General features: G+C 36.1%; 1 protein-coding gene across 1 annotated transcript in view; it reads left to right on the top strand.

The window, feature by feature from the left end:
- The first annotated feature begins 8,384 nt into the window (after window positions 1–8,384).
- LOC136713020 (zinc transporter ZIP12) overlaps window positions 8,385–20,693 on the top strand; it is a 33,339-nt gene continuing 21,030 nt past the window's right edge. Inside the window, exons 1-4 of the mRNA XM_066689914.1 lie at window positions 8,385–8,699; window positions 17,855–18,139; window positions 18,986–19,193; window positions 20,038–20,210. Of these exons, the coding sequence (XP_066546011.1) occupies window positions 8,436–8,699; window positions 17,855–18,139; window positions 18,986–19,193; window positions 20,038–20,210 (930 nt within the window). The 5' untranslated portion in view covers window positions 8,385–8,435. The remainder of the gene's footprint in view (window positions 8,700–17,854; window positions 18,140–18,985; window positions 19,194–20,037; window positions 20,211–20,693) is intronic.

Below are 20,693 nucleotides of genomic sequence, written 5' to 3'. Positions count from 1 at the left end.
GATATGTCATGTCATAAATTCCTGGTTAGCAGAAACACAGTGGAAAAACTACAAATCAGCAGATTTATCTTCCCCGTGGCAACTCAAGTCATTACGGTCAGTGGTTCTTTAGTGTCCTAATGATGATGATTTGTTTGTGCATGGAGCCATTGCTAATGTAATGTAGTGCAATTCAAAATACAGCAAGCTGTAATATATACACTCACCTAAAGGATTATTAGGAACACCATACTAATACTGTGTTTGACCCCCTTTCGCCTTCAGAACTGCCTTAATTCTACGTGGCATTGATTCAACAAGGTGCTGAAAGCATTCTTTAGAAATGTTGGCCCATATTGATAGGATAGCATCTTGCAGTTGATGGAGATTTGTGGGATGCACATCCAGGGCACGAAGCTCCCGTTCCACCACATCCCAAAGATGCTCTATTGGGTTGAGATCTGGTGACTGTGGGGGCCAGTTTAGTACAGTGAACTCATTGTCATGTTCAAGAAACCAATTTGAAATGATTCGACCTTTGTGACGTGGTGCATTATCCTGCTGGAAGTAGCCATCAGAGGATGGGTACATGGTGGTCATAAAGGGATGGACATGGTCAGAAACAATGCTCAGGTAGGCCGTGGCATTTAAACGATGCCCAATTGGCACTAAGGGGCCTAAAGTGTGCCAAGAAAACATCCCCCACACCACTACACCACCACCACCAGCCTGCACAGTGGTAACAAGGCATGATGGATTCATGTTCTCATTCTGTTTACGCCAAATTCTGACTCTACCATCTGAATGTCTCAACAGAAATCGAGACTCATCAGACCAGGCAACATTTTTCCAGTCTTCAACTGTCCAATTTTGGTGAGCTTGTGCAAATTGTAGCCTCTTTTTCCTATTTGTAGTGGAGATGAGTGGTACCCGGTGGGGTCTTCTGCTGTTGTAGCCCATCCACCTCAAGGTTGTACGTGTTGTGGCTTCACAAATGCTTTGCTGCATACCTCGGTTGTAACGAGTGGTTATTTCAGTCAAAGTTGCTCTTCTATCAGCTTGAATCAGTCGGCCCATTCTCCTCTGACCTCTAGCATCAACAAGGCATTTTCGCCCACAGGACTGCCGCATACTGGATGTTTTTCCCTTTTCACACCATTCTTTGTAAACCCTAGAAATGGTTGTGCGTGAAAATCCCAGTAACTGAGCAGATTGTGAAATACTCGGACCTGCCCGTCTGGCACCAACAACCATGCCACGCTCAAAATTGCTTAAATCACCTTTCTTTCCCATTCAGACATTCAGTTTGGAGTTCAGGAGATTGTCTTGACCAGGACCACACCCCTAAATGCATTGAAGCAACTGCCATGTGATTGGTTGGTTAGATAATTGCATTAATGAGAAATTGAACAGGTGTTCCTAATAATCCTTTAGGTGAGTGTATATATATATATATATATATATAGTAAAGTAATGCTAGGCATAGCACTAGGGGCTGACACCTACACCTCCCACAAGCCCATGCTTTGGAAGCACCTGACCCACAGGACGCCCCTCATTGGCAGGCTTCCTGCTTAAATGCTGGAAGTTATAACCCTTTGTAATGGAGAGTAGGAGTGGGGATGAAGGAGAGAAAAAAAAGAGAAACAAACAAATGTCCCGGTTTACAAACCCCTGTATGGAATGAACTGAGTACTGATCTGTTTATTACAGTGCAACTGAGCTCAAAATCAAGCTCCGAGGCCAGATCCAGGATCGGGTGACTGGGTGACGTATGTATGATTGTTATCTGCTGTAAGTGTGAGAATCAGGTGCCGTAAGTAGATTTTGTCACGCAGCCATGTACACAGCAAGACTGTTGTTTATGGAAAGTATAATCCCTATCAAAGAGTAAGACTGTGAAATGATAACAATTGGTTCACGTCCTAATAATGACTTGAAATGCAGTAGGGAAGTGCCTTGTAGATCTGGAAAATTATGTCACAACACATCCTAAAACCCTAAACAGCATACATGCTGGCTTCTGACATCCATTATTTGATGTTTTTTTTATTGTATTTTTTTTTAATTGCTTATATGATAGAATCAAACTGGAAAAGTGCTATACATCTTATTTATACACTATAGCAACAAGTAATTGGAATAATGTATGTTCCCCATTAATGTCTTAATATTATATAATATAGTTGAACTATATATAGCGTTCCTTCAGGATAATAAATTAAGTACCATTTAAATAAAGAATACAAATATCTACAGATGGCCATCATGAGCAGGTTGATCATGCAAAGGGTGCATCAAGGTAAGTTTACATCACAACAATTGTCTCTAAACATTGGGTTTCAGAGCAGTTGTAGATTAAGCTAACATGGATTCCTTGTGAGAAGCATTCAGGAAGATCTCATGTGGTCAAGATTCATGTGTACTAAATAAATGAAAGGACTCAATTTGAAGAACATTGCAAACCTCTTCCCAAGAACACCAGCAAAGGAGAAAAAAGGAAAACAACTGATGGGTTCCAGTTAAAAGGAACGGCATAAAGCAAACACACCCACTGCAATCCCCAGAAATCACAGCAGCCAGCTGGTTAGCTCCACAGCAAATGCATCTGCAAGATTAATGGTTAATGGAAATGACAGCATCTGAAAGCCAATTTTTGATAGGGCTCTTCAAAATTAGCCACTGGAATCGCCATCCATTGGAAGGGGATGAATTTGAGCTCTGTCTACATTATAACTATCACAGGAAACTCAAGTCTCTGAAATGAATACTGTGGCTGCCCAGAACAAGGGTTAGCTAGTATGGTTTTAGGTTTTCCTTGAGGACACATGGGAGACAAAGATACAAAAGCATATCTTAAGAAAATATATTAAAGATTCATATCGGCAGTTGCTATTAAAAAGTAGCACACATTAAACATGAGTTCCTTGCTGCTAGAAACAATTGTAATTAAATCGGTATGTGAACTATTCAATACAAATCTTAATATTAGGCAGATTGTATGTTCTTCAACTATAGGAACTTGCATAAATCCCAGACCTATCCCTTGCTGACGTATTGGAAATGACATTTGTCAAAAAATGTGTCATAATGTGAATGATGAATGGAAAATGGGCCTTGCCTAGTTGAGGCCACGCTACTTTGCTGGCAGTAAATTGTGTTATTCTAAAATGTAGGCACTGATGAAAGTCAATGCACACAACTTCCGCATGTGATTTTTATATCAGACACGCTTTCTTCTCACCTTTGCACTATCTGAGAATGCTTTGCCCAGGTGTGAGATGACATATTACAAGCTGTAAAAGTAACTGTAGCAGAATATTGGTTTCATTTGGTAAATTTTGTATATATACTGTATATTGCAAGAAACCTTAATTGTCATTTTTACAATCCTTGCAGGAGTTCTTGCAGTCTCTTGTGACCATTCGTGAAAATTTGATTTGGTGCCTCGTGGGGTTGTCCTGTTAAACTATTATAAAATAAATACATCTGCTTAAAAATGCATACTTGACCAGCTTACAATGATGCCTCTTAGTGCACATAGCATATAATGTACTAGCAGATTTTACACTGATTTGATTATTCGCATGAACCACTTGAGTAGTTTTGCAGAATTAAAAAAAAGAAAGCATTGTTCTGGCCAGGAAATCTCATCATTGATCATTGATGTCAATGAGATATACAAAATCAATAACCAGCATCACATAAACACACAATATTTGAATGCTAATCTTACACCATTCGCTAAACCGCTTATCCTGGCGAGGGTCTTGGGGAAGCCGGAGCCGATCCCGCCAGGCATAGGGCACAATGCAGGAATATACCCAGGACGGGATCCCAGTCCATCGCTGGGAATATGCAACTATATCTATAATGTAATTCATGTTAATCGTTTTTATACCAATAGTAATATTTATGTTCTTTACCCACTTCCTTGCCTATCAACCGTAATGGAGAAATCTGAAGATAGCAGTTGTATCACGTATGCAGTTTTACATAGTTAAGCCTCCAAAAATGTAGACCATTTTTAAATTCCTAAAAACACATGTTCTGTATTGCTTCAGTGTTTATTTCCAAGTGATGTAGCACAGTGAGTTTTTTATTTCCAGAAAGACTGAAGCCAGAACTACAAAAAAATGCAACCAGGAAGAACTAAACTGCTTTTAGAAAAATGTGTGCTTCAGACTGTTAAACATTATCCACTGAGCCTGGCATGAGGGGCCGTTCAATTAAAAAATAACAGAAAAAAGAAATCACATACCAAAATGGATATATCACAAACCAAAGTGGATATATCATATAGCAGAAAAATGAAAAATCATATATCCAAAAGGTATACACCAATCAGTCATAACATTATGACCACTGAACAACGGACTTTGGTATATCTTTTTTGTGCAACGTGACATATTTATTCTGCTATATGATATATCCACTTTGGTATATGATTTCTTTTTTCTGTTATTTTTTAATTGAAAGGCCCCTCATAAGCCTGTACACAATAAACCCACCAGGGCTTCTGAAAGCAAACACAATTTTAAAACCTAGCAATACAGCTGAAGCAACAAATTAATAGCACTGTAAATTCAATTGCTTGCTAAATGAGATGTTCTAGAATCCAGATTAAAGGCAGAGTAGAATAAGAAACAGAGTTATTTGCATCTTTTGAATATATGGATTACAAATATCTTGTGCAGCCCTGTAACTTTATTTTAAAGACCACTTTGCAAATGCATTCTAAACGTGCCCTGTCATCTTTTTCCTAATTGAATTGCACAATGGACTAAAATACTGCAAAATTCTAGTATTTGAAAATGACCTACAACACAGTTACCCCAAGCTACCTGCTCTTTAATATTAAATTAATTGCACAGTGGAGATATGAAAATGTACCATAAAACACAATTATACATAATTTAATTAATTGGACAATTTTCCAATATAATAAAAGTTACGATGCAATTGAATATGCATTAGAACATCAAAACCACATATGTTTGGGTATTCTAATATCTTTTTTGGACTTTTATATCAGCCATGTTACAGTAATAATTACAGTAACGTACTGGCAAATATGCTGCAATTAAGTTACTATATATGTTACAGTATTTTGTATATATGTATATATATTTACAGTGTACATACCTCATGTCCCTTCATGCAGAACAGTTGCTCTCGTTATTTTTATATTTATATTTTCATGTTTATTGATATTTTGGCTGATGATTAAAAAATCAATGCATTTTTTATAAATTTCACTTTGAGTAAGAGCAATATGGACCCTATTTTAATGACCAAAGGTTGTTGATAATGGAGTGGCAGGAAACACATTAATGTTTTCAGATTTTAGACCCATCTAACAACATATCTCTAATAATTTAATTAAATACCATGGCAAAAATCTGTAACCTGGTTTAGAGAGACTAGAAGCTGTATTCCAGATCACTCACCGTATTCAACAAACTAAAGCAGAGTAACTTGGACATTTGGGGGATTTATCTTTCTCATTGTCAGAATTTCACTTACAAGAAGCATTACAACTTACAACTTACAACTTCATTATGGTAAATGTACATTTGGATTTTAAATGCTATATAAAAGTCTAACAATTTAAAACTACCATTTAACATATCCCAAAAGATCCAAACTCACTGTCCTGCCCTTAATTAGTTCATCTTCCAGGAGATGCCAGACTGACTGGGGAAGGACTGCAGTAGAAGTCTTCATTCTCATCAGCCAGTCAGACACAGAGTAAAGTCTCCAACCATATTAAAAGTCAGAGCATTGGGCTGGTTTTGACTTTTTTTTTTGTCAAAATGGTTTGGTCTTGGCCAATTGAGCATGTTAAGGGCTAGTATAATTTGGTTTCCTTTAAAATGTGTGTTCATTTTTAAAGCAGCATATTTGCCAGTATGTTACTGTAATTATTACTGTAACATGGCTGATAAACTGTTCAAGCTCTGTCAAGTTCCTTGTGGAGCATTGATGTCACACATTTTCTGATTGGATTTAAGTTAGGTCTCTGATTGGGCCACTCAAGGACATTTACCTTTTTGTTCCTTAGCCACTCCAGTGTAACTTTGGTTGTGTGCTTTGGATCATTGTCATGTTGAATGATGAACTTCCATCACAGTCCAGTTTCAGCTTTCTTGCAGAAGGCAGCAGGCCAGCACATTTTTGTTCCTGCTCCATTAATTTTCCCTTCTGTCCTGGTAAGTGCCCCAGTCTCTGCCATTGAGACTCATCCCTATAACATGGTGCTGCCACCACCATGCATCGCATTAGGGGATGATGTTCTTTGGGTGATCCACCATGTTGGGTTTTCACAAAACATAATTTGTAGGCCAAATCGTTCAATTTCACGTTTTTTTGCCACATGCCTACAGAAGTCCTTAGTGTTTTTTGTTTGTTTGTTTTTTGCCATACTTCAAACAGCATTTAGGTGGGCTTTAATGAATACCATACAAGCTAGATATGTGGAGTGCTTGGAATTGTGTTGTCACAAACCTGTAGCTCTTGCAAAGTTGCCATTGGCCTCTTGTTAGTCGCTTGTGTTTATTGCTCAGTTATCCAATTTGGAGGGGTGGCTGATATAGGCAGGGTGTTGGTGGTGCCATGCCCCTAACACTTTTTAATGTATCGTTTTGACCGTGCGCCAAGGAATATTCAAGGCCATTGATATTTTTTATACCCATCCCCTGAACTGTGCCTAACACCGCTGGTGCTCATGGTTCAGTCTTTGTTTGAAATGCACTACCCAGCTGAGGAAACCTTCACCTTGGTGTGTGATTTTGACGATGATTGCTTATGCCTGATACAATTTAGGATTGCTGTTCCAAGAGGGGTGGACACTTATCCAACCAAGCAATCTCAGTTTAAATGTTGTATTAACTTTCTACAAATGTATAGAATATTTTTTTCACTTGGAAGTTGTTAGGTGTGATTTGTAGATAAATTAAAATAAAATTTAAAAATACTGCATTTTTATTCCAGACTATAAGGCAACAAAAGGTAACATTTTTGAAAGGGGGTATAGACTTTCTATAGGCACTGTATCTATATGTAAATCTGTATTTGTATATTTGTATGTACTCTAAAAGTAAAATAAATGTTTTTGTAATTCAGCAATTGTAATGAGAGTGAAGAGTATTTGTACTAAACAGCACCAATCCATCCAACACACTCCCCCAACCCCCCCATGCTTTGACTGCTCTCATTGTTAAAATGAAAGCAGATTTCTCCATGGCAACTGGAGCCCTATAAGGTTGTTGTTGCTAATCCTTTTCAGCTTACACAATTCTTATTTTTGATAAGAGGTTTTACTAATGCTGTGGAATTCATATCAAATGGTCCCTTTCTGCATTCAAAAGGACCGAAATCTTATTTGATTCTCAGCTCGAAAGGTAAGAGATTCGGAGAGGAGCAAATATTTCTGGCAATCAAACTTTAGAACTGTGCAGTTTACCCTAAATAAACAGGGTCTGTTGAAAGAACAGGTTTTTAAGACTATAATATCAATATTCTTTAATAACTGCTTTAGGAAGGCAGTTTAATTCTCTTAAGCATTATATTGTTCCATATACTTATATCAGGTTCATCTTCTTTTTTTTAAAATCAATGTCACTGTTTAATATATATCAATGGGACTCATTTGATTGATTTACAATATTTTTAATGCAATATGTGTTGCAGCATTGTAGTCTGCATTTATGTCTGTATTTGGCTGTGATAAATGCATGGCAAATTCACCCTGAATACATGTATACACACGTTCATATGTGAAACAGGTTATTTTTAAATATATATATATATATATATATATATATATGCTTGATTTTCATAATGCACAAACCCAATGCATTTATATGTTACTTTAAATTTGTAATATCAATTCAATGTTCTGAACAAAAGGCATCTCTCATACTGGCATGATGCTACCTACCTCTTATGCATTTTACTGCACTACTATTGAGAATCCTAAGCTTATGCAGATTCCTGTATTTTACTTGATATTGTTGAGTTAAAGAATCAGATTTTCATTTCCCGAAAATGTGAGTTGTTTTCCTTCCCTTTTGTCAGTAATTCCATTAATCCAGTATTGAGATGCTAATGCGTTTATATCCGATATAAACATATAGCATTCAAAGACCAATTATTTCCTTTAAACTCAAAGTATTTTTTTTTCTTTTTAATCCTTTTGTTGTAGACGTTGGGGCCAGGTTTCTATCCAGACAATCTCTTTAGTCCCAGGCTATTTCAGGTAATAACTGGTCTGGAGACCTCCTGTTGTTCAGTAACAGCTTGTCAATGTAAATCAGCTTAGACTACCAAATTAATAACACTTCTCAAAGGCCATGCATTCTCGGCTGTTGAAAGTTTTCTGTGAATTCCCTCACAGACAGGAGTGCAGTCGTGGAAGCTGATTACATGCATCGAGGCCTCTGACTCCAGACGACATGCAGCTTTGGGGTGAAAGTGTTCACCTGCTGGTTCACTTCTGTGTTCTGTGTAAAGTTAGGGAGCTAGCTGGGCTCGGAGAGATCAATGCAGGACGTGTGGAGACTGAGAGCCCAGGCTACCTGCAAGAGGTGCTGCACCTTTTGACTCTGGAAGATCAAACTAAGCTCTATAGAAACCAGACTCCGGCTTTGATTAAATCTTTGTTTGATATCGTGGAATGCCCAGAGAGGATTGCAGGAACACAACGGCAATGTAATGAGGTTGGTGCTCAAAATGTTTGTTTCTCTTGCTTTGCTTTCTGCTCCTCTTAATGATTCAGTATAACATTCAAACCCAGAACAAACTTGACTCATTTATCTCTCTCTGAAATGTCTGATGGAGCTGGAAAGCATGGTTGTTATTTGGATGTTATTTTGACTGTCTGTCTGATTCTTTCATTGTCATTTGGTTTTCATGACTAAGGAAATATGACAGCACTCATTAATTATATATTTTTAATTAGGAGATAGATGATAATTGAAAAGAGGAGTATGTTCAGTAATATGAAATCAATGTCCATTAAATGCTTGAATTACTACGTTTCCCCATGTCTTTGTGAAATAGTCTTTAAAGAGATCCCATCACAGAGGAAGCACTTTTATATCATTTTTAAATGATATGCTCTTGTTTCTATGACACTGACACTAATGGCAGATATTGGTCTAGTCAAAATTGTGCTTAATGAACTCAGACAATGTCAGTCTGTAGGCTATACACTCACTCACAATCTTAAATCATAAAATTAAGGTCCATATAATCTTGCAAGTTGTACCCTAAAGCAAAACAGATAATGCACAAAATGCAAGTAAATAGTATAATTGCCTCAAGAATATAATCTGTGCTGTGTAATTATTTAAAGCTTACAGTGAGCTGGAACCGTATAATTTCACCTATTTTAGTAAGTATTCTGCATCACATTTGCAAGGGGAAAATACACACAAAAACCCACACATACACATATATATCATTCAGTATATTTTATGTTGAGAGGCATAAGTATCCATTTCAGGAGGAGTATATTTCAGCAATATTTAGTCAATATAATAATATTCAGTACACCAAATTATGTACAGTATGTCAGATACATTATCCTGAAAATTCAACAAAATGCAAAACATATGTGAGAATTTTAAAATATTAAAACATATTAAACATATTAAAATGTGTAAACTATTTGGATCATTTTCACTTGTATTATTTATTTATTCATTTATTTATTTATTAGCAGACACCCTTAGCCAGGGCAACTTACAAAACAAAAGAGCATTATAAAAGTGCAATACAGTCTACAATTACAGAGCAAATCAGTACAAATTACAAGTTCAGAATTACATAAGTGCATAAGAAAATATACAGTTAATACAAGTCCTACATCCTAGATTTGTGAGCTACTAATTTCAGACAAGATGTGGGACATAGGGGCAATCAATATAAACAACACAAGTACTAGCAATAGTAATAGTAAAAGCAAGTTGTACTATGAAAACTAGATATACAGTGCAATTTATTATGTAATTTAAATGAATTTAAGAATACTTATAATAAATGTAGATGCTTCTTTAAACACTTTTATGAATTATATTTTATTAAGTGGTTTGCTTAAGAATTTTCCCACTGGTGGACATTTTTATATTTCTTCTTTAAGTGTTACTAACATGTTGATTCTATATATATATATAATTCTGCTGTATTTTTCTATACTACTGTATATTTTCAATATACAGTTTACATTTTACATTTATAATTGCATATTTCTAAAAAGTATATTTCAAGAAGTATATTTATCTCTATATTAACTAGAGAGAGAGAGAAAATGTGAAGAATGTTGCAGTATTTAAAGCCTAATTATTTTCACAGTTGAGTTATAATACAGTTGTATTGGTGAAAGGAATGGTTTGGAAGTCAATGTACTATGAGACACAACAAAAGGCTTATGTTTTAATGTAATTTAATACAATGTAATGCCTGACACTGCATGTCATGGTGGAATTGTGCTTGGAAACCTGTTGTTACAATTGTCTTACAATTCTGGTTTCCCACAGTAAACTGAACAAATTGTTTGCAAGAAAAAAGTGTTTACTCCCACATATAAAGCCCTCTCAACCCACTAGCTCTCAAAATGCCAACGAACAACTACACATATTCAGAAAATATACAAAAGATATCACTTAACTATGCAAGATTTAAAACAATGTGTAGTACTTAAATGAATGCTTTATTACAAATAAAGAGTTACATTGTTACAAATCTGATAGCATTTGTATGAAAATTAGGTTTTTGTATTTAGAAAATACTTCTTATTCCTACTAAATAAAGTAAAAATAAACGCCCCAAGAACAAGCAGGAACTAAAGACAGCTGCAGTGCAGGCCTGGCAGAGCATCACCAGGGAAGAAACCCAGCATCTGGTGATGTCTATGGGTTCCAGACTTCAGGCAGTCATTGACTGCAAAGGATTTGCAACCTTACAGTTCTGAAACTTACAATATGATTAATGATTATGTTAGTTTGTCCAATTACTTTTGAACACCTAAAGCGGGGGAACACATATAAAAATGGGTGTAATTCCTACACCGTTCACCCAATCTGGATGTAACTACCCTCACATTAAAGATGAAAGTCTACACTTCAAGCACAACTTGATTGTTTCCTTTCAAATCCATTGTGGTGGCGTACAGAGCCAAAATGATGACAATTCTGTCACTGTCCAAATATAGATGGACCTAACTGTACATTAAGCAATCAGTAAAACAGATTATAATTAAAACTTGCAATCAAACCAGATCAGATGGGCTTCATCATATGAAAATGAATGTCTGTGATCACAATTTAAACACACGTAAACCCGCAAAACTCACTCACCCGCAAAACGAACTGAGCTCCCAATTACTTAATTGAATTGTGCAAGAGCCCTCCCAAGAACTGGTGAGTTTTGGGCATCTTCTCATGCGTGGCGAAGAGACCCACACCCTGTCACCTGGCTCACAGTGAGTGTCCCTGGTATGCATGTCATATGGGCATTGCTGGCCATTTGACTGCATTCTCATGTGTTGACATGTAAACTGGTGGATTGTGTCCAAGCGGTCCTGCAGTTGTTGCTTGTACTCTGGTCCTGGCTCTGTGCTCCCTGCCGAACATGATGGATGCAGCTGTAGTCTGGTGGACCACTGTTCTATATGCCATGAGTAGCAGGGAATGGTGCGTGTCCCAATCAATCTGGTGTTGCTTTATGAAATAGGTGTGCGACTGTATCGCTCCACCATTGCATCACTCTGGGGATGCAGGGCATTGGTGTGTGTCTTTTATATATATATATAAATTGATGTTGTTACACATGCCATCTTGTAAACAATGTGTAAACATCACCATGGACATGCTGTTTGTTATGGGGTGTGTGCATACTTTGAGGGGTGTTTCCATGTGTGTTTACATTACTTTTGATTGATCAGCGGCGAAAAAATTATAATTAATTAGACAGTTTCTATCTTCACACCGCAAATATTTTTCTTACTCCTATTGAAATACAGGCATTTCAAGAAAATTTTGCTCACATCGCTCAAGTCCAGTGTACTCACCTTAAACTGAGAACTAAATGTGACCCAATTGCTCAGTTTACTGGCAAACTGAGTGATTTAAGTCTCTCAACTAGACTCACCATCAAAAGTGTGAGGTGTCTGTGTCCGAGTGGCCCGTAAATGCGGCCTGAATTCCCAGTTCAACTATTACATCTCAGAGCTCATCAGGTTTCTGGCATCCCACGCCTCTGACACCATTGTAGCATTCGCAGGGTTTTCCCAGGAGTGAGACCAACTCATGACAGGTCGAACAACAGCTTTTATTGATGATGCACAGTGTTACACACAGAGGATAGACAATCTGAACAGAACAAATTGCCCCCTCCTTCTGCTTCCTCCTCCCTTTTATCCCTTCTCTGTGCCCCTCCCCACCGCACTGCCTTTCCCCAATTAACCCCATAATAGGTGCGGTGGCATGTTACAATACTTTTACTGTAATGTTTACGCCTTATTTGATTTTAAAATGATTGACCAGACAAGTATGTTTAAAAACATTTAACTCAGAATTTAATATTTTTGAGGGAGATATGATACATTTTTTAAAGCTAATAAGTAATTTTTTGATGTGTAAATTCAATACAAAAATAGTAAATTACATAGACTTTGGCTGGGATTAAATCAAAACTACACGGCTGCTTCATTTTTAGTTAGATGCTACCTTCTTTCTTCTTCATAAATGTAACAACTATGATGTACAGGTTTGTAGTTTTCTACTAGTGGGTGTGACAAAGTTTTGATTTAATCCAGCCCTTTGTCTATTTCTCCCTACATTTTGTATAACATTGATAAATAGAGTACCCTAGATGGAGTGCATTTAATACCCAATATTTTTAAGATTTTGTATTTTTCTGACTGCCCCCCCAAAAAATGTATTTGAATGACGCCTCTGGTTCAGAGGACTATGCAACTTGTATTCCTTACTTTTGTATATGGTGTATTTGCTGCTATAATTGGTGAACATGTTGTGAATGTATACCTTGCTTCCCGTTTTTTATATAGTGGTTAGTTGCTGCTTTCCATCAGTTTTATCTTGTGATAGCTAACCTGCACAGATAACTAGTGTTAAGTAAATGTGGGTCGTTTCCCTATATTAAATGGTTTTATGTAATCGCTGACATATTCTATTTACATTTGTAAATCTCTTTATTACAGATAGATGGTGTATTTTGTAAAGAAGAGTGATATTTATGCAGCTTTGCATTGTTGAATTGTCCTGCATCACTCAGATTGCCTATTCTTTCAGACCTTGATTTAGTGTCCTTTTATAATATACAGATTTTATACTAATGTATGAATGGCTTCTCAGTTGATTTGTGTGGGAACCCTTAATTGAGCTTGAGGTCCTTGTCCTCATTTAACACCTGCTATACAAGTCTCTGTTTGTCAGCCTCCAATCTCCACACACCAGTTCCCACTAATCCACAATGTGAGCATCCATATTGCCATCAGTTAAGGCTGGGTTTAAGGTGGATCAATGCAGTCTGTTCATGTTCTGTTAACTATAGTCGTGTATTTCAATCCTGATGATCTTCCTGATTGCAGTATGCTGCTTTTAAGCTTGCACAAAATTTCAGTTTCCACCATGAATTTGAAGTTTTGCACTCATTATCACAAGCACTTTTCAACTGACCTTTACTTTTAATTCTTCAAATCTTGACTATTTTGTTTAGCATTAAAATGTATAGCTCTGGTGCAATCAATTTCAAGATGTCTTAATTGTGCTTTGAGAAATGTGTACTTTTATCATTAGAAACATGTTAGAATATATAGTCTATATTCATAACATGAAACTGACGATCTTGCTGAGTAACCATTTGTGTGTGTGTGTGTGTGTGTGTGTGTGTGTGTGTGTGTGGGGTGGGGGGGGGGGTTGTCTTTTTTCCTGTAACTTCAGCAGCAAAGCTTGTGTAGCTTAGATGGTCTGGGTCACAACAGTGCATCTCTATAAACACCAAACTAAAGCATCTGACGATAAAGAATGAATGAAAGAGACAAGGATTAATACTTAATAGCGCTTATAATAGTGTTTATTTTATCCAACGTTTTTGCAGCATAGCTTCTGTTTAATGATTAGGCCCCTGGCTGAGAGGTGTAAAATCCAATAGGTACCTTGAACTTCATCCTGTATATAAATAAATCGCATCAGTAAAAAAACTAAAAAACTTCAACAGTAATAATGATAAGCTGACCAAGGAAAAAAGGCTTATTTACTCAGAGGGTGGATATCTAAACAAATCAATTGTGTGGGCTTTTATAGATTTTCTTTTTAATGCAAATAAAATAGTTTACTTATAGCAAGAACATTTTTTTCCAGAGACATGGAGTTCAAACTCAAATAAAATAGTCTACTTTAGGACCTTTCAGTGGTTTGTGTAATCTAGTCATTCTTTTAAATTGAAAGAACACTATCCATCCAACTATAGAAATGTCATAATAAAAATCTCAAATCATAATTCATATCAACTTGATACAGTAGAGATTTTGACAAACTTTAAAATAAGGTGGTGTTATTCCTCATGAATTAATGTATGAATACCACAGGATAAACACATGAATATGTCATGTCACTTATTCTGATCTGTTTTAATGTTTTAAGTCATATTTAAGAATATTAGCATATGTATAATTTACTTGACCCACAATACATTTTTCAATGTAATTAATGGTTGGGTATATGGAATAATAATAATTGGACCAGTAAACAAAACTGCTGAGTGGTAGATATGCACCAATCATGTTGGTGATTGGTTATTATTGGTTATTATTATTGGTTACAAAAATAAATCGTAATTATAATTATGAATATTTGTGGCTTTTCAACAATTGGCACAATTAAAGAAATGTTGAGACTGTTGTCCCTGCAGATGCAGTGTCAGAAAACAAGTTTAAATAACTACTGTAAAGTACTTAATGAAATGTTATATGGTGAAAAAAGCAATACATTCTTTATAGTTTATACACAATCTTACATTTCCCCTGTGATTATAATAATATACACTCTAGTAGATGTTGATTTAATTCATAGAAATTAATTTACTAAAATAAAATAGTATTACTCTTCAAAAAATGTTTTTAAACATTTATAACTGACAAACTCAATAATGTGTTTCTACTAATCATTGTTTATATATAGATATGATATTTGTTTGCAATAAATAGTAAATCGTGCTATGTTTTATTTTGGCAAACAGCTGATTAAGTAAATGTCTTTTCAATTAAAGTCACTATAGGGAAAAGATAATGTACACTACCGGTCAAAAGTTTTAGAACACCTACATTTTTCCAGTTATTATTGAAATGTACGCAGACTCTCAGCTTTCTTACCATGTGAAGCATTCTCTGATGTGAAAAATTTGGTTTTAATACCCCCTCCCCCGGCATTTAAACACCCCCCTCCGCATTCTTAAAAGGGGGGTGGGGGGATACTTGGTAAATCTCAGAAAATATTGACAATTATGACATATTCTGGAACCAGACAGTCTAATGATCAAAACAAGACCATCCAGGTTTTGGTAGAAGCAACACAAACCCGTAGAGAGCTCAAAATGTCAAGATGGAAAACTGTTTACAGTGAACTAATACACAATGATTTTATATAACTGGTCTGTGTTTCATAGAACATCAAATAATATATACTGGATTCATCGTTAGGTTGTTCTGAACAAAACAAGCCTATTTGCAAAGAAATCCGAGTGATCTGTGACCGTCTGAATGAGACCCCCCCCACCAGAGCAGACTGCGCGTTTACCCCCCGGGCTCTGAATGGCGGCGGGCGACACGGAAACTGTAAATCGGATGTGTTTGAGATTGAAACGCGCTGGTACCCAAGAGAATAAGCTTTCAAACGATGTGTGCATTGTAGGAACACAGTATAACTTCTATGCACAGGAGCTGCGTGTAACACTGCCAAATAATGCTTAAGAGGGTGTAGTAACACAGTATATAACTCTGAAATGTACATTATTTTTCAGTTTTTGTTAACCTAAACTTTTTTTTTTAACCTCTGGCAGTTTACCACTTACCTTTGTACCATTTCAGGTTATTCACTAGAATTGAGCTGCTTTCATTTCAATAAAAACTGAAAAAATAGCGGAGTTCTAAAACTTTTGACCGGTAGTGTATATGCTAAAATGGTTATTACTTGTAGTAGTAATAATGATAATGGTATACTATATTCCCTTTCAACAGGCTATGTAGCTTTTCAGGACGATCAGAATTGATTATGAGTAGCTAAGGGGTTTGTTTTTGTTTATGGCTATTTGGTTTTTATTATACTAACGTCATTGTGCACAGCTTCTACAGACCTTTGTAAAAGTGAAATTGTATCTGGATAGTTGGCATTTAAGATGGCTTGGAAGTACTAGTTCATGGCAATGCACTATATTTAACAAGATTATAACTTTGTGTATTATTCGGATCAATTATAATTGAGATATCGAGCAAGAAATATAGATTTTGATAGCTACTTAGTAAAAAGATATATTATGGATTATATAGCTATATTACAGATTATAACAGAAATAGTTAGATTCACATTAAATACATTCAAAGTCATCACCAGAGCTGACTGAAAATCTGGATTTATCACTTGCAGAAACATTTTCTTTTGAAAATGTCGTTAGAACCTGTATTTCTCATTTTAAGAACCGACACAAACCTGGTGAAACATTTTTCATCCACACTGTCAACAATCACTTATTCATGTACATACTTTCACTACAGGTTTCACCAAGAAATCACAACATCATGTGGTTAAGAGTCCTGCGTTTTGTGATATCAATATAGAATTTTGTAGAGAATTTCACGTAAACAAGGCATGATTTGGATGCAAGGTAAAAAAATTATGCTTACTTCTGCTACTTTATAGAAATCAATACATTTTCATATAAGTACAGTACCTTGAAAAAGTATTCAGCCCACCACAAATTTCACATTGTGCTGAATTACAAATATATATATATATATATATATATATATATATATAAATTATTATTATTATTATTTTATTTTTCACAAAATGCTTATGATCAGACTTAACACTGTTATGTCACCAACAGTTGAAATGTACTGATTGCATAAAAACTCAGCCCCCTACATCAGTATCCCATTTCCCCCTCAATCCTGACAAGCTTCCCAGTCCTTGCTGATGAGAAACAAACCTATAACATGATGCCTGCCACCACCATGCTTCACAGTTGGGATTGTGTTGAGTGGGTGGTGTGCTGTGTTGTTTTTCTGCCAGATGTAATGCTTTAAATTAAATCGGTTATGTTTTTGTCACATTTGACCACAAAACCTTCTGCCACATGTCTGCAGTATCATTTACATGCTTTGTCGCAAACCCCATATGAGATTTAAGATGAGTCATTTGTGAGTTGTTGAAGTTTGATGATGGTTCTTTGTGTTCATTTTATGATTATGCATTGACTCCAGGGGTTTGCCTTTCTTAATTACTTCCAAGTTAGAGATATCCAGTTTGTTGGAAGAGGTGCTGTAGATTCTGTGTCTGAGTGCACTTTTGTGTTTCACTATGCATTGTTGTCCAGTTTTGCTTTCTCCTTTTTCCTTCTCACATACCTTAATTTTAAATGTTTAAATTATATTTCTGTTTATCACATCTTAGGTAAGTGGGGATGCTAGTAGCAAAATCACTGAACAAATCCTTGCTCAGTACTGTATAATACAGGAAAAGTCACTTTAAAGCCAGGTGATTTCTGAACCCTGTGATTACACAACTCATTAACAATCTGGAAGCACAATAAATCTGTGTTCAAGTTTGGCTAAGTGTCTTTTTTATTGCAGTGCCTTACACCAGATGTGCTGTTTTCAGTTTTGGATGATGATACCAATGAGTATATCAATGAGGACGATTTTCATAGGATTTCAATGGTTCTTCTTTACTACATCATTAACATGAGAGATCTCTGTACATCAAATTCATCAGCTACTCCGCAGGATTATCAGTACTACCTTTCAGCGGTTTTGAATGTAAATCACAAGGACAACGATCGATTCCTTTCCCAAAATGAAACAGAAAGCATCCTGCAACTTATCAGCCAGCACTACCAGTCCTCCACAAAAAATCAGGTGAGCCCAGATTTACTTCGATTTACCTTCTGTTTTGCAGAGATTAAGCACATTAAATAATCGATGATATCACTGCCCTAGAGAAAGGTTTGCAAAAACCTAGTGAAAAACATTGTCTTCACAGATTACAGTATAACTTTCGATAAGCTTGAGATGTTGGTCACAAAGTGATTTTTAAGACCTGCATCGTTTCTAAAGGTGCAGAAAGTGGATGCTTGATGCATATTAGATAAATCCATTTAAATAAGTTTATTAATTGCAAACCGGGCAGATTTGAATCTACCTTTCACAAACTATCTCTATTCATTTGTGTGATATTTTCAAGTGGCACTTAATGAAACAAGATTCAGCTGCTTAGTTCAAGCTTCTAGAACAGGACTGGCATGTCTTCAGGTGTTCCTTCCACCTTGAGCTTATAACTACCTGGTTTAACACACCTTTAACAGGACCACTTGTTATAGTATTCATGAGTTGTAAAACCTGCTGGTGTGCAGCCATCCAGCACTAGAGTTGAGGTCAACTATTGTAGGAGTTTCTGACTGGATTGTCAGTGTGCTTTCTAAGGTGTTAGGACTGTACACATTATATTGTAGGAAACAGGATGAAACACATATATTTATTGCAGCTTGACCCTAATTGCAAAAATATGGAGTATCTTTAGCACTGGGACAAAATGCTTTAAAAGTATTATTGTTAATGAACCAGGACATTTTGGTTGATTTGCGTTTCCTGTAATGAACATTAAAATTTGAATGTAATTTATTTTCTCTTGGAAATCTGGTGTTATTTTCACTCTGAATAATTATTTGTTTCTAACCTGGCAATGATGTATTTTGACTTCCTCAGTGCAAAGATGCATCTTCGTTAATGGAGGAAGCAAACATTATGAATAGCCAGGGCGCTGATGTTCAAATGGTTCCAAAACTCTCCGCTGCAATCATAAGTCACATTCTCAGGGGGCAGTGCTTTAGCAAGCGGAAATTACCCTCCCCAGGATTTTTCACAGATTACATATTCCAGGCTCTGAACCGCACCAGTGATTTAAGCACCATGGGTAAGTTTTCTCATAATGGCTGGTTAAAGTTAACTTTATTATAATCTCTCCCAAGTTTTGCCTTGTGATGCCTTGAGGTTTCCTTCCTCTCTGAAAATTAATCCCAAGTAAAATCTTCCTATTGGAAGTGATGGAGTTGGTGGTTACTGATGCACAATTGTCAGCTCCACACCTATATTCATGTACAAGTCCAGCAATGTCAAATGCTTGCAGGGTCATATACATTTCAGTGTGGGCATACCAGTTAAATAACGGTCAGTGGAGCAGCAGACTTCCATATTCCCCTTCAAAGACTCCAAGCTTTGCAGGATTAACTGCTTTTATCTCCAGTTCTCAGAGTGACTTATGTTATTGTTATAATGTTTTTATTTTTATTATATTTAGCGATGATTTATTTAGGTATTGTGATCTTGAGTCTTCTTGACTTAGTTCACACCCACACAGGTCCTGTCACATAAATGAAGAATGACAACCCTTGCTTGATCATTTTAAGATATATGACATAATTAAAGTCACCAAGCCCCAAAAAGAAGATTCGGAGGATGTTGTGATCAAATTGTTCTTTTAATGGCCCTTTCATTGGATCTTTCATTTGTCTTATCAAATCATTTAATTTTTTCTAAAGTTTAAGAAAACTACTGAGTTGATTAAAAAAAAAAGATTATTCCAATCCCATTTCCTTCGAGGAAAACAAAATGATCACTGAAATAACATGCTTTCACTCAGCAAAAATGTGAATTCAAATGTTGAACTGTACTGGGACCCTATAGAGATTGGGGGGATTGATAACCTGTATGCTTAATTAAATGCTTAGTCTGTCAGTTGTCTCCTGATCAATTTTTAGATCTTGAGGATCTCTTGCACCAGCTCGGTATAGGAGGAAGCCATGACCACAACCGAAAGAGGAGAAGTGCGACTTCCAGGCTGCCTAGGGACACAAGAAATCTCCAATTTCCAATACATAGGCAAGCAAGCTGCACTGAAGAAGCTAGAGACCAAAACGTAGACTGGACACAGGTGAACACCCCCAGAGAAAGAACTAGAATAAGTATTCATGTGATTCTGGTGCCTTGCATGCTTGTGTATTCTGTGGCAGATAATCTGGTATTGAATTTGTCTGATGTACTACAGAATACAATTCCATTTCTGAAGGATACTGATACTGTAATCTTCATGCTGATTAATGTTAGCGGCAAAGTCCCAAACTTTTAAGTATATCTAGTAAAATTTAGAAAAGTGAACATTATAAAAGCATACATTATTTTCAGTGTCATAAATAAGACTTAAATGAGCTTCCTTTAGGTTGTTAGTGAAAAGCACACATATTAAATTCTTCAGACTCATTTCGCTCTCTATTTCCATATAATGGAATGTTCTCCTGAACACAATTTCCTAAACTAGTCCATGATAATGGTGGTTGGAAGGTGCACATTCACCCTCAATAAAAGAGTTTCTCTTAAACACTGTATCATTCTAGTATGTTTTATTGTATGTTAACTT

Source organism: Amia ocellicauda, chromosome 2, assembly GCF_036373705.1.
Source record: "Amia ocellicauda isolate fAmiCal2 chromosome 2, fAmiCal2.hap1, whole genome shotgun sequence".
Lineage (NCBI taxonomy): Eukaryota > Metazoa > Chordata > Actinopteri > Amiiformes > Amiidae > Amia > Amia ocellicauda.
This window is presented reverse-complemented; position numbering and strand designations above follow the sequence as displayed.